Source organism: Grammomys surdaster, unplaced genomic scaffold, assembly GCF_004785775.1.
Source record: "Grammomys surdaster isolate TR1022 unplaced genomic scaffold, NIH_TR_1.0 139, whole genome shotgun sequence".
Classification (NCBI taxonomy): Eukaryota; Metazoa; Chordata; class Mammalia; order Rodentia; family Muridae; genus Grammomys; species Grammomys surdaster.
The window spans coordinates 6,384,504-6,400,364 of NW_021604597.1; the positions used below are offsets into that span (position 1 = coordinate 6,384,504).

Consider the following 15,861-nt stretch of genomic DNA (forward strand, 5'->3'; position numbering starts at 1 on the left):
CTCAGGTCAAACAGTATATGTGAAATGAAAGTTCAAAGCATTCCAAGATTCAAAGCACTAGAAGGCACAGACCGGAACCAGTCAAATACATCCATTTTTTTTTTTACTTTTTCTTTATTGGATATTTTATTTACATTTCAGATGTTATCCCCTTACCCCACCCCCCGACCCCCGCCAAGGAATCCCCATCCCATCCCCCTCTCCTCCTGCTTCTATGAGGATGTGCCCCCACGTACCTCCCACTCCCACCTCCCCACCCTCGAATTCCCCCATACTCAGTGTCCAGCTTCCATGGGACCAAGGATCTCCTCTCCCACCTATGCCCGACAAGGCTAACCTCCCCTACATATACAGCTGGAGCCATGGGTCCCTCCCTATGTGCTCCCAGGTTGGTGGTTTAGACCCTGGGAGCTCTGGTTGGTTGGTATTGTTGCTCTCCTCATGGGGCCGCCAATCTCTTCAACTCCTTCAGTCTTCTCTCTCACTCCTCCATTGGAACCCCATGATCAGTTCAATGGTTAGCTGTGAGCATCCACTTCTGAATATGTCAGACTCTTGAAGATCTCTATGAATGAATCTTCCAGAGCTTCCCATAAAAAGCATTTCAATTAAAATCAGGTGCATTAAAAATATTTTTATTCCAAAGTATTTTAGCACTATAACATTCTTAATAGAGTTAATTTACTTGTGTTTGGGGGTACATACATGCCACAGAAGATAGGTCAGTTGGCAACATGGAGCAGTCAGTTCTTTCCTCCCATCATGTAGAGCCTGAAGATCTAACTCAAGCCATCAGGTTTTAAGACTAGTACCTGTGGCCACGGTGCTGTCTCACAGACCTTAAATTTTTTTTTTAAATACAACTTCTAAAATAATATTGTACCTCACAAGAAATCAAAGAGCTAAAGGATACCTTTGTTGTCGTGCACATGTGTACACTGTACTAGTACCTAGGATCTAGTACTACAGACCTCGTACCCAGGATCTAGTACTAGAGATTTAGTGCCCAGGGTCTAAACACAGAAAAATTAAAATGAGGTCGCAGAGGTGCTTACCTAATCCTTTAGGTGTAATGCCACTGCTGTCGGCAGGGTTAATAACCCAGTAGTAATATTTTAATGTGTGCATTAGCTGCAATACTGTCCCAACTCTGCGTATGGTGGTATAGATGGTAGCAGTTCCAATAAACTCAGCAGACAAGTAGGTGTATAGAGAAAGTTGAACCTAATAATAATTAAAGCAAGTTTAAAGTGTTTATTAAATATAAATTCAATTTTAATTAAAAACAAATCAGCAAAGAACAAATAGTATCATTTATTTTGTGGTTTAAAATAATGTTTCTTAATAATCATTTATATTTTGAAAAGTAATAATCAAAACACAAACATCCCAATAAAACTGATTTCAACAAAGATAATGTTCATGACCCAATTAGGTAAGAAGGTATTATCTAAGAATAATAGCATTGTCATTATAAATGACAGCTAGGAAGCTCCTCAAGGAAGGATCTGACAGTAGATCCTTGAGCATGTGCTTCTCCAGAGGAAGAGCTGCAGCCCTATTAGAGACAGTCTGCATAACAAATGCCAAAGGATGAGAGGCTTCACTTTCTTCATGTTTGCCTTCATACAGAGTTATCATTTACATTCTGACCATGTGAATACGGCAAGCACATTGATCAGAAAAGGTATCAATCATTAGCTGTGGATTTAGTGCCATAAATAGTGAGATGAGCTATGCAGAAATCAGGAACACTATACACTCAGTTGTATAAAAGATTTAAAAGCTGTAAAAGACAACCTCAAATCAATATACCCCCATATAGATTTAAGTTAGGATGAGCTAAGAATAAATCAATTATCTGATACACTGCATTATTCAAAATTATAGAAAAATAATGTGGCTTGAGTATATGCTTATTTAAAAATATTTATGTCATGATAAAACATCTAAGTTCAAACTGATAGAAACTTCCCAGTTCAAATGATCAGTGTTTTGTTGTCTTTTCCTAGAAGTCTTTCAATAATATACCAGATTCTCTTTGTTGACGAGGTTTGAACTACACCTAATAACATTAAAATTCTACACAAGGTTTAATGTTTAACTGTAGTTTCATTTATTATATTTACATGTTCAAAATTTTAACTCTGCCTTATAATGACTAGAAGCAAAAAGAAAAAAGATGAATGTTTTCTACTGGATACATTAAATCCAATAACTATACACTGTATCACTAACTTTATTTTATAACATTAACCTAAATTTAAATGAATGAACCTGAGATACAGACCTTTGCAGGTGTGTGTATCCAGATGGCAGGATTGAATAAAATGTGGTCACAAAGCTGCTTCAGCAATGGTGCTCCATGAGACAGACCATCCAGGTATTTTGCAAATGATAAAAACTGCTCCAAGACAGCTCTAGTTATGTGAACTCTTGATGACTAAAGAAAGAAACAGAAACTCTATCTAGATAGGATCTTACAGAACTTAGAGTCAAATAATTATAATAATTCAAAAATTAAAGATAACAAGATGTGCTTTTATTCAAAACTGTTCCACAACAAGCACAGCAGAAGCTGCTGTTCTATTCCTTTTGGCTTTTCCAACACTGGCAAATGCAATTCCCTTGCCTCAGCACAAACCTGCCTGCCTGGCCAGGCCATGGTAAAGCAGACCTGACTCTTCTGGACACAATGTTCTCATTTGGGTTTCACGATCCTCAGACTACCCAGAGACTTATGCTGAAATATGACTTTGTTCGCCCTCTTTTCACTACAAATAAAATATCTCCTTTGATAACACTCTAAACTTCTTCACGTACCATTGTTTTGATCTACAATATTCCCATCACAAATGCTCAACTGTTAACAACAATGCATGACATATCACTTAGCATAAGAGATCTGAAACTCATGCCAATTCTTCAAGATTGTAAAGTAGACATTATCCTACTTGTAACTGTTGAACATGTAAAAATATAGCCTGTCCAAAGTGAGACGTAAGTTATAATGGTCTAAAAAGTATTCTTGAAAAATAACTAATCAAATACTATAATGATGTTTTAGATATGCCAAGGCTAAATAAAATTCATTAATATCCCCAGTAACATTTTACAAAGCATTTTAATTTGCATTTGATTAAGTTGTATTTCATTTGAGCATGGGCAATGCTACTTTATAATTTCAGACAAAAATTTGTTAACACAGAAAACATTGCTCTGCAGAAAAGCTGATAATCTAAACTCAAATGCTAAAAACCTGCCAATGGTAGCAATCATTCCAATCATATTCATGTGACAGTAATTCATAGAGATAGGTTTTAAAATTGCTGAGCGCCAGGAAAGGCATCCTCAAAAGTATCACATGGGGCCTCTACATTACTATAGAAAAACAGACACTTATCTTTTATGCTCATTTATGCTACCAGATTGTAGTTTTAGATCTATACTTGGTCTTTAGAAACATTATTTTCAAAACTGTGTTTCATTGGCTACTTAAAGTTTTATCATGTGTACAATGAACTTTCTCTACAACAGCATTCAACTTTGCCTGTGAGTGGTACTTACTACTTATCTCAGATTATCTACGTAATCTATGTACTTTCCATTCCTTGGGAAAGAAAGCACACTATGTTATGGATCTTTTCTAGTCCCTCTGTAATTCTTTGGTAAATGTTTAACTACATTCACATTAAATTCAAAAAGGAAATAAGAACAGAAAAGATAAACTGAGAGATTAGAAAAGACACCCAATTTTTCTTAAAGTGTTTACTTCGGGTAACTGCTTTAATTTTTTCTATATTGCAATTCGTTTTCACTTTAATGGGTGAAATAATCTTTTGAATGAGATTCAGAGATAGAGATATAGCTCAGTGGTAGAGTGCTCCCATCGAATGTGGAAGCTTTCGGAAAACACACACACAAGAGATTTACACTTGGACAATTAATAGGAATAAATCTTAGGCACAATCATCAGAATGTCAACATCACAGAAATGTAACTTCTGGGTCTGAGCCACACGACAGTAAAATATCTTAATTTACTTATTTTATTTTTGATAATTTCATATGTTTTACAAGGTGTTTTAGTCCTCGTTGCCCCTGGCACCATGTCTCATTCCTCTCTCTCCTACACAAGATCAGGTAAGATTGCTGTGAAACTGTCATCTGGATATGATACGGCCTATCTACTCATGAACACATACTTATGAAGAATTATTTGAAGCCAAGTGCTATGCACATATATAATCTCAGCTGAAAGCTAAGGGAAGATGATGTTGGGTTTTGGAACAGCTTGGCAAGTGAATAGTATCTCAAAAGAAAAGAAAGGAAAGGGGATAGGGGAAGGGTTTGCTGGTTGTTTCTCTGTAAAACCCAGGTTCAATTCAGAGAGTCTACATGGTAGTTCAAAATTGTTTGTAACACCAGTTCCAAGAAGTCTCTTCTTGCCTCTGCAGGCACCAGGAACACAACTGGTACATACACACACATACAAACACACACACGCACGCACGCACGCAGAAGACTCGTATACATAATGAAAGACTCGTATACATAATGAATGGACGAATGAACAAACAAATCTATTTAAAAAAAGGAGGGAGGAAAGGAAGAAGAAGGGAGCGCTGTGTAACACACTGACTGTATATACAAATTTACTTGGAAACAGAATATAAAATTAGAAAAAATGATTACAGTGTCCACTTGAAAGTAACTAAACAGCAAATAGTAGCACGGGATGCTATAATGAAAAACTTAAGTTCAGTTAAGGGCTATATGCCCAACAAGTACAAGATGTAATGGCTTACCAGGAATGTTTGCTTTATTTAAAAACCATTCAATACATAAAAACATGCATGATTATATATTACATAACTGTGAAAATATATTTAAATTTGTAAAAATGTATCATGAAATAACTGAACCTTAATATCAACTTCACTTTTCCCTGATACCAAAAATGAGATCCACCAACCTAACTAAATTATATTAACTAACTGATTTTTGGAGGAACAGTGACAACATTAATTTCAGGGAGCCTGCCATCAAACTATAGCACTACAACAAATATACATGCACAGAAAGGCAAGACCTAGGCTGAATGATCAAATAAGAGGGAAGAACCATGTATGGATCAAAAAAAGGAAATGTGTCTCTCTACCTGATGTGAGGGTGTACATGTGAGTACAGAGCAAAAGGCCTGTGCACACACAGGGGAACAGCTGTAGAATAAACAGACCCCATAGACAGGACAAAAGAGATACAGATCCTAAGACTCGATACACTGTTTACATTGCTCTGTAACTTATTATCACTTTGTTTGGGAAACAAAGGGCAATCTTATATAAGACAGATGATTGTATTATCAGCTAGCAAGATGTACTAGAAAGAGATACAAAAATCTTGTAGTGCCTGAAACAGAAAACAAAATCTTACTGCCATAAGGTTTAAGTTTAGCAACAAAGATGAGATTTTGGTATAGAAGAAACGATCTTTTCAAACAAATGGATTAGCTACACACAAGGGAATGCACTCAACAATGGGGTTACATTCCAGTGAATCCACTGTAGACAAAGAAGTGTAAGGTGCAAATGCACTGAATGTATCTAATCTACTGGAACCTTAGCTTAGCGACATGGCATATTTTCCTCTTTTCCCTAATAACTATGCTCACTGCAGGTTGTAGCTCATGTCATGTCAATGTAGCACCAGCATGGGAATGGCTTTTTAAATTGAGTTCTCTTGAGACAGAATCTTTTAGTGTAGTCCAGAATACTCTCAATCTTGTACCTCTCCTGCCTCAGCCTCCCTAGGCCTGCAAGAGAATTTTTCTAAAATATCTACTTTAATTCACAATTTCTTCACACCATGCCAGTGTTTACATTCACAGCATAATATAAAATGTTCTTTAATTCTCAAACAATATTACCACTGAACAATCATCAGTTTATCGTGAACTGAAGATAATTTAAGAAACTATGATTAGTGATTATCAACTATCCAATGACAAAAGCTACACACACAAAAAGCCAAATGTACCACTTACCTTTTCAAGTAAGTAGCCAATGACTAAAAAGCCTTTTCCACCCAGCATCTGTTCTTGCATGGCTACTGAACTTTTAAGTAGTTCAACCAGGAATGCCAAAAGAGTAGCACTGTAAAGTACAGATAATTTCATTTTGTAGTCATTAAATGCTTACTATAAACATAGTATTCAATTTCAGTAATTTGTTTGTCAAATAATAACAACAAACAAATTAATCCCTATTTTATTTAAAAATGCTATCTGGCTTTTATTATATAACCATGTATCTTCCCACAAGCAACAGAAGATACAATTAGTTTTATACTTCAATTTAAAAAACAATAAATTAAAAATAACTATATATAATTTATATTTCAGTTAAGCATAAAATGTATCTATACATACATAAAAACATATTTTACTCTTTAAATCAACTTGACATAGGAGACATACCACTATTCTATAATATATACAGTATCAGACTATTATATTTAAAAACAGGCTATCACAAAATTTTAAATATGTACAGGACATTGTTTGTAAACTACATAGCTGTTTTTCAGCAATTGTTCATATAGTTTATAAAAATCAACCAAAGAAATGTCACATACCACGTATGTCCACACATACCCTCAGAAAAATTCATGAGACCAAAGTAAAGAAGAATGACTCATGTATTATAGAAATGAGAAGTTTTAAAAATTAATTACATAGTGTACAGAAACACATAAAATCAGATAACAATAAGTACCAGACAAAGTTAAGCACTTGGTATGTACACTGAATGAATAAATGAGGAAATAAAAGGAAATTGATTGCAATGAATTAGTCTTTGATAGTGTATTTCTTCACAAGTTATATATTTTCAACCAGCACAGTGACACAAGAATGAAAATAATACACCCTTCATTAAATGTACTTAATGCAATTACAATTAATTGCCTTATACTAGACTTTATCATGAACTGAAATAACAGCTATCTGAAATGTTTGATAATATACCTTAAATCACCTATTTATACTAAACAGAGCAGTAATCATTCTTGAAAATATTTCAGAAAATTTGATGAGGAAAGCTCAAAAATTATTAAAGAAACCTAGCTAATTGGATTTTTACTTACTTTAGCTCTCCTGGTTTCAAAACAATTGATAATAGATTTCTCCAATAATTTGGAATATTTCTTTGTTTATTTATTTTACTTAAAATCAGAGATTTTTCTCATGACAAGAACCAATAGCTAAATGATCATTACCATTATTATAAAAAATGATGGATGAACAAACTACTTGATATTCTAAAGAACACACTACCCAGAAATAAGGTACTTCATCTCAGGAAATTAAAACTCAATCACATTAGCTAGGCCTACATACTTAAACCACACGCAGAAAAATAAAAATTAATATTACCAATCAGTGATACTCTTTTTACTTTGTCCTTTTGCCAAACTTAGGTACTTTTAAGAAAAACACAACTAGCAAAGAACCCCTTGGGATTCTGTAAAGAAGCTGTTAAGCAATCTAGTATATTTTAAATGAATTGAGTCAACAGTCAAGTCCACTTCACAAATATCTGCTTAAATCCTCTACTACATATAACACTGTGTTTGAATGTTGGAAAATAAAGAGAGCTACTGCATAGATATTCCACAATTTCCCACCTACACATGACATAGGGGAGTGGGTTCATAAGCATCAGAACTCTCAAAAGGGAAGAATCAAGTCTGCTTCACAATTGTCCCTATGATACATTAAGGAAAAGCAGGAAGTATTCTCTGAGAAAAATCACACACATATGCAGAACCACAAAAAATTACAAGGATACTGTGGACTTTTATAAATCTTTTATATCACAAGACTATCCATTTGCAGTCATGTCATGTGTGAACTCAGACCTCTAAATACATTGGAACTCCAATGCAAAAGCAGGATACATTTCTTATAATTCCAAAATCTGAACACAAGACCATGCTGTCCGTGAAACATTGATTCCACTCTGGTATTACCAGTGACAACAAAAAACTGAAATGCATTTACTCACCAAAGTGTTTTTAATTTACACCTAAGACCAAATGCAATAATAATACCAAATCTTTTCAAAAAAATCTTAAAAACAAGGTATTTTTGAGAGGGTGGACTTAATAGTAAATAGATGGCCATCTTCGAAGAGGTACAATTTCAAACATAATTTAACAAACTTACCAGTAACTAAAATGCATCGGATTGCTGCAGGGCTCACAATAAACTTGGAAAATTCTTTGTACTGCCATACAAAATTTCTCTCCATTCTTGCCTATTTCCAACTCCCCTAGATACAAAGGCAAATATAAAGGATACTTCAGCCCATTCCTATATCTCCTGCATTCCACTTCCTGTCTAGAACACATCAGTTCATGTGTAGAGGGTCTAAACATATAGGCTAAGCCAAAAGGCAAGCAGCTCTATCAGCCAACACTAACACAACATAGAACACACCTGTGTGAAGTATAGCCTCAGCCAGAGACAGACAGTCACAGGGCTCCTTGGCCGATGAGACGGTATTATTATGCAGTAACATAAAATTGTTAACCCTTCCAATAAAAATATCATACTTTTGTAGTAAAAATTCTACTTTAGGAAGGATTGAGGATTTTAAATCCTGTCTCCTTTGAAGAAAAATGACATTAATAAAACTATTTTGAGAAATTTTCCCTTGAAAATTTAATTAGCATCTTCTAATTTTAATAAGCTTCTTGATTAAGTTAGTAAATAGTATTCACTTATTATTTATGAGGGCTAAAAGTCAAGGGGTAGAAGAGGTAGAATGATACCAATAACAGCTCAAGATATTTTTTTTGCCAGGGCCTGCTCACCATGTAAGTAGAGAAAAATCAACAATCTTGATTAACATAAGAGAATATTTAGTTACTATATATAATGATAATTTTGAATGAAAACACATAGACTATATTTTCATTCCACTAATATGTATGTGAATACAGACTGACTTAATTCCACTGTCTTTTCCAATTAATGTTATAAAATAAGTCATGTACACTATTCCATAGTAGAATTAAAGTTTTATTATCTTTGAGTACTTTTAGTATTCAAATACAAATATTGCAAAGATCTGCCTCATTATAATTGAAGTTAGGAGGAATGAATAATCTATGAACATATTAAAAGCAATCTCATATAAAATAAATTCTAAATATTTAATTTTTATATTAAAAAAGATATCATGCCTTGGTTGGCTTTCAAAATAAACATCTTTTTATTAAGAAGAATGTAACTAACCTATGCAAAACTTAAAGACTTTTGCTGAGACCCAACACCTCTTCTCCCCCTTTAAGATGGTATATTTAATATTTTAAAACCCTTCTGGCGAAATGAGTGTCAAAATAAAGTAAAAAGTAAGTTAAGTCCCAAATACGATTTAAGATTTGTCCTTAGGAGTAAAATCTTTTGAAATTCTGTTTTCATCTCTTTAAGTCGCCAAATATTAAAATATACTAAAATCTTTCTAAGACTATTAAAATTACATAAAACACCTACTACAACACAGACTCCATGCTACGCCTGGTATACATAGACTTGTACTCTGCTACTTGGGGAGGCCAAGCCAAGAGGATCATTGTGTGTGGGGTGTAAACAAAGTTCAATGATGTCCCAAGAATCTTAGGGAGACACTGTCACAAATGTGAAAGGAGGTTGTGTATATAACACAGGGATATAAGTAAATAGAGAGGTGCTTGCCTAGCATACGTGAGGCCATGATTCTAATTCCCAGCACCTCAAAAATGACTTTTAGTAAAAGAAACAATATATCAAAAGAGTTAAACCCCTTACACGGTTCAAAATGAAAAAGGTCTACACCAAACATTTCTAAATGCAAGTACAGTTAGCAGTTTTTGAACACAGTGCTCCTAAAGACATCACTTCAAAGGCCACTGGGTATGCTAGGAAACACTGACAACTTTTCTAGTGCACACGATGCCCCCTTACTCCATGTGCACAGCTGCTTCACACCAAAGGAAACTATTTAAAGGAACAAGCAAATGCAACACTGGTAAAAGAAGGACAGACAGAAGGTATGGTGGTACCACAGGCTATCTTTTGCCATGAAGTCTCTCTTCAGTTTATTAATGTTTACACGTGATTTAAACATGCGACTGCTATCACTATTACACATACTTAAGAGATTTTGCACTCTAACACTCCAGTCACTAAGCATTTATATCTTCCTTTGTTATAGACCATGACTTTATATTTCAACATCCTATATTTGAAATTCAAAAAAACTTCCAAGTCTAAAATTTTACTACTTAGATGTAGCAATGAAATAAACAAAAATGTTAAATGTATACATTGCCTGGAGAGATGGCTCATCAGTGAAGAGCACTGGCTGCTCCGGCAGAAGACCAGGGTTTGGTTCCCAGCACCGATATGGTGGCTTATTTGTGTCTCCAGTTCCAGGGGATCTGGTACTCTCTTCTGGCCTCCATGGGCACCCACAAATTAAAATGTCCTTGTGCTCACCCTTCTGCTTTGGACTCACAGCACCTCAACATCTGTAATGTAGCAAGAATGCTTCTCTGTCACTACAGCTCTGACTTTTCAAGAAAGTCATGTAAGTGAAGAATGTATGTGATCTTTCAAGGTTCTTTTCCAAATATTACCCCAAATTTGAGATTCATCCCAGTAAATACATATATTCTGATTATTTTTAACTGATAAATATTTCATGGTAGAAATTGAAGAGTCACTTTGGACATCCATTCATCTTAAGAGAGCACTAAGTTTCCAGTATGGCAGTGTGAATAAAACAATTATAAAGATATATAGGAATGTTTGTTCATGAGCAGTTTGCACTCTTTTCTCATAAATAAAACCAAGGAGTAAGAAGCTCAATTATACATGTATATGGTTAACTTTATACAGAACTATAAAACTATATTCCAAAAAATGTTGTACCATTTGGTAATCCCACTAATACTGGGCTCCAGTTATGTGACACATCTTTCCAGCATTTGCAGCATATGCATTTTAAAAAATCCTCTGATCATGCTACTAAGTGCACAGTGCTATCTAATAATGATTGCTACTAGCAGCTAGTCATGTTGAAAACCTTGAGCTACTCTGACATGAATGTTACTAATGTGTCTAGTAACATATCTCTATTGGATTGTTTTTATTTTTGAGGGTTGACAGTGCTTTGTATACACTTGAAATAAACCCTTCTTCAAATAAGAAATTGGCTATTATCTTTTTTCGATCTGCAGCACGCCTAGGACCTACTTAGCTCCAGTCCTTGGCCCCATAAACAGTCAAAGCATGAGCTCCATCTTTTGGAGTACATCCAATCAGGAAGTGGTTGGTTATTCACATCTGTGCCACTACTGAAGCAATGGCATGTCTGGCCCAGTCAGGCGAATCTGGTTAAGTTGCCAGGTTCACAGCTGGGTAAAACTGATTATTACTTTTCTCCTCCAGCAGAGTAGAGAATACTTTTCAGCATTATAAGAGATAGCAGGTACGGATAAAGCTTCTGAATAAGTACTAGCTTAATTTGTTCATGCATTTCATCCCACGTATATGGCATCTTCAGCAATAGGGTCTTACCAACAAGTTTTAGAAGAAGGTGACCAAGAGCAATAATGGCAATGACCTATATTGTTTGCAGGGTTATAAGAACCTACTGACCAACAAACTAAAAAAACAGCAAGCATTTCCTTGCACTAGGGTTTTTACCAGATAGTTCAGTGTCTGGAAGAGGCATTGTTCCCTATACGTATGCATTTAAGTAAGCTTTACAGAAGCAAAATATAAAGCTTTTTCAAACTGGGACAGCCACTATGGAAATAAGCGATGAGGCTCCTCAAAAACTAGTGGTAGACCCAGCAAATTGTCCTTATTTCCACTACTGTGGTGCTTTGTATGAGAATGGCCCCCATAGATTCATAATTTGAATGCTTAAGTCATGAGAGAGCGGCACTATACGAAAGGATTAGGAAGCGTAGCTTTGTTGGATAAAGTGTGTCACTGAGGATATGTTTCAAATGGTGGAGCCAGGCACAGTATCACTCTCTGCTTGCTGGCTGTAGATCAGGAGGTAGTATTCCCAGCTACTTCTCCAGTCCCATATCTGCCTACATGCTGCCACTCTCCCTGCCATGATGATAATGAACTAACTTTCCGAAACTTTAAACCAGGCCTAATTAAATGCTTCCTTTTATAAGGACTGCCATTGTCGTGGCTGGCATTTCTTCATAGCAATAGATCTCTAAGACAACCAACTTGGGCATATACTCAAAAGACACTATATACAACTACAGAGTTACTAGTTCATCTATGTTTACTGTTGCTCAATCGCAATAGGTAGGAAATGGAAATGCTCTAGGTGTCCATCAACTAATGAGTGGATAATGAAAATGCTGTGCATTTCCACTGGAATATTATTCCCCTGGCTAAAAAAAAAAAATAGTACTATGACATTTTGAGGTAAGTGGATGGATCTGGAAACCATGATTTTGAGTGAAGAAATCAGGATGCAGAAAGAAACATGTGTATTCTTTATGTGTAGGCTGGTTGATAGATACCTAAGAGTATCCAATGAATGGATAATGAAAATGTGTTGCATTACAACACTAGTTATTACCAATTTCAATCCTAACTTCATTCACCTTGTATATGTAGACTACATTTCCAAGTTCCATTATACTTAGTCATCAACAAAATGAGAACAAAAGTCTCTAGTGGGATACAAAGGTAAAAAGTCTTTGTGTAATTCTCTAATCTCTTTCTTCTCCTAATAAAACAAATACTGGCTCCTCTAAAATATGAGTGAGACCTAAAACTCTACATCCCGAGTAAACTGTATTTTTCCATATTAACAATATACCTTTCTTGAAGAAAGCTACCAAATTTCATGTGTAATTTGGCACTGCATTTCCCATCCTAACATGAGGAATCCTTAGAAAAATCAAGCACTATACTCAACTTCAAAGTTTTGTCCCAGTAGTCTCTCCTTACTTAATTGTAGTTCTTCTTTATCTAGACATTATACGTTATAATATACTTGACTCAGAAAACCACAGCAACACCAAAACTTGTCTTAGTTCTTAAAACACTTTGAAAAGGTTACTTATAATACTTGATACCAAACACTTACAAACTGACTTGTGGAGGACAGAAAACTAGATTATTTTTATTAATATGTACACTGTATTAATACTGACTCATGAGAACAATGTTCAATCATTACTGTTTTCGCACACAACTCCAGAATAGCTTTTTTTTTCCTTCTATAACTTCTCTCAGTAGGTATAGATAAAAATTAGGAAGTGCAACTTAAGCACAAATCCTAAAAATCCTTCTAATGCCCAGCCAATATAAACTAATTTTTCCTTTACGGATTCCACTATCCTGACTCAAGTTACTCCAGCTGTGGACACAAATATAAACAAATAAACAAAATCAAATCAAAACAAAATAAAGCCTGACCTGATTAAAACAGAAAAGGCAGTACAAATATCCCATTTCAAAAACTTCATGCATCTTTATGTAAATAAACTAAAGTCAGTAAGACTCACTGGACAAGTAGTTCTTATATGGGCTATCTGTTCTTACACAAAAGAATCAAAAGTTTAATTCTGAGAAATCAGTCCAAGTTGTGGAGTTGAGCCTGTCAGCACATATTTCTTTACTTCTCATCAATGTCTAGCTTTTGGCTGTAATACTAATGGATGTCATGACTCTTTTGGGGGCTCCAAAGTCATTCAGAATTTTACAGAATCAAAATGAACAAGAATTTGCACTTCTACTGAAATAAAAATTTCACTGCACGTTATTCTGATGGCATGTTAATTAATTTACATAACTGACAACTTCTCCCTCCTCTAATTGTTAAGGATATTTACTGTAGACTGTGAGCCAGGAAGGCATTCACTACAAATCATATTTTGTTCTAGGTATTAATAGCTCCTGGTTCGAAATAGTTTTTTATAAAAAGAGTAACTATACATATTAATGTTGTAACATGTTATCTTTTTGTTGTATATAACTGAGTAAATGTTTAACTTAAGTTATCTACATCTTCATGTATCACTTACACTTATGATAAGGACATTTATGGCCTACTCTCTTAGCTGTCCTGTCTAGAATATATATATATATATGTCATGATACACACAAACACATATGCAATAGCACATCAGAGCCTCTCACTCCCACTGAGTTGTAACTAAATACCTACTGACTTTTCACTGCTCTTTCCTTATGTGAAACCAGGAACCAATGTTAGTATGAATATTTTTAATTAATATGTATGTTTTGGATGTTTCTACAAACAAAGTTTACCTCTAGCACTCCATCAACTGCTACTAACAGTTTCAAGATCTCTTTTATTTTATACATGAGTTGGCACATAGAGAATATTGGTAAACTCCAGAATTTCACTTGAATTCCTCAGGCATGTCTGTCATTTCTGCAGTATTTTCCAGATATGAATCGGAGGCAAGCATGTTAAAAACAAACAAACAAACAAAATCATCCCATTCATTTCCTTGGAAACTAATGAATATTTACAATTATCACCACGAAGAACTGCTAAAAACACACAACTTTTCAAAAGATGCTTCAAGTCTCACCATCCAGAAAAGCTGTTAATAAAAATCATCAATGCTCAGATTCACAGGAACTTTTTCCATTAACAAAGGTGAATTGCAAAGAAAGTATCTAAAGTGAAGCAAATGTAATGTTTTCATCAGACTTTATTAGATATATCAAAACAGAATTCAAAAAACAAAAAAGTGTAGAATTTATACAGAAATTAGACAGATATTTTAAACATATGTGATAGAAAATTGCCACAAAAATAAACTTCTATTATTATTCTATGAACTACTGAAGGCTAAGCATTTACTTTTTTTCTCTGTCTTTGGCAGCAATATAACTGCAAGTCTTTTTTTTTTTCCATTTGCACTAAACCGTAGATTAATGGTTTCAACACAGTCCTTTTACAAGGACTCCTTTATAAATTCAGATGACTCTGGCAGTGGATCCTCATCAAAGTTCTACTATGAACTTCTTGCCACATAAGAAGGCATGGTAGAATAACCAAGCAGTACCTAGCACCATGAATATCTGCACATGACCCTTGTGCAAGACATTCTTTTGACAGTAACTAATCAGTGTAAACTTTTTATCCTTGGGTTCCTGATCACTAACTTCTCCACTAGAAATCCTTGGATCCTCATATTTAATTCAACCTCGCCTGCACTATATTAAAAGGGTAACTAGTAAACCTGGCTTTCAAAGTTAGAAAAGGCTCATATCACATCTGCAACTGCTTTGAGAAAACCATAACCTCAAAGAAGAAAGCATCTCCAGACGTTTCCAGCAAGATTCTCTTCCACCTTCACCTTAATTATCTTTCAACTTTAGACTGAGCTACCACATAATAATAAGAAATGAGACTTAAAGGCATACCATATGGTAGTAAGAAATGAGACATTGCTAATAACTTGTCCAGAAAAAAATTACTGTTTCTGACAGCATGTATGACCCCTCCTAATGATATCCCAAAAAGTAATATCAAAGCAATCCTTCAAACACCTTTCATGCTTCTAAATATTAGGTCATCAAGGGAGCAATTCTCAAGGATGTTACCCGAAATTACATGTTACCTGAAATTACATGTATGTGCAATTTCATGTAACACATGTAATTACATGTTTGAGAGATGAACCACAAAGTAAAAAAAACTAACATATTTGAATTTGAAGATAACTCATATTTATTTAACCTAAGGTATCTGACACTTGACTCTCAAATACATTAGTTGAAATTGCCTTCTCT

At 34.7% G+C, this 15,861-nt stretch overlaps 1 protein-coding gene across 1 annotated transcript in view; it reads right to left on the reverse strand.

Annotated features, from left to right (window-relative positions):
- Nbea (neurobeachin) overlaps positions 1-15,861 on the reverse strand; it is a 513,393-nt gene that overhangs the window by 380,775 nt on the left and 116,757 nt on the right. Inside the window, exons 11-13 of the mRNA XM_028763470.1 lie at positions 6,046-6,154; positions 2,291-2,443; positions 1,056-1,224 (exon numbers count right to left, since the gene is read on the reverse strand). Coding sequence (XP_028619303.1) covers positions 1,056-1,224; positions 2,291-2,443; positions 6,046-6,154 — 431 coding nt within the window. The remainder of the gene's footprint in view (positions 1-1,055; positions 1,225-2,290; positions 2,444-6,045; positions 6,155-15,861) is intronic.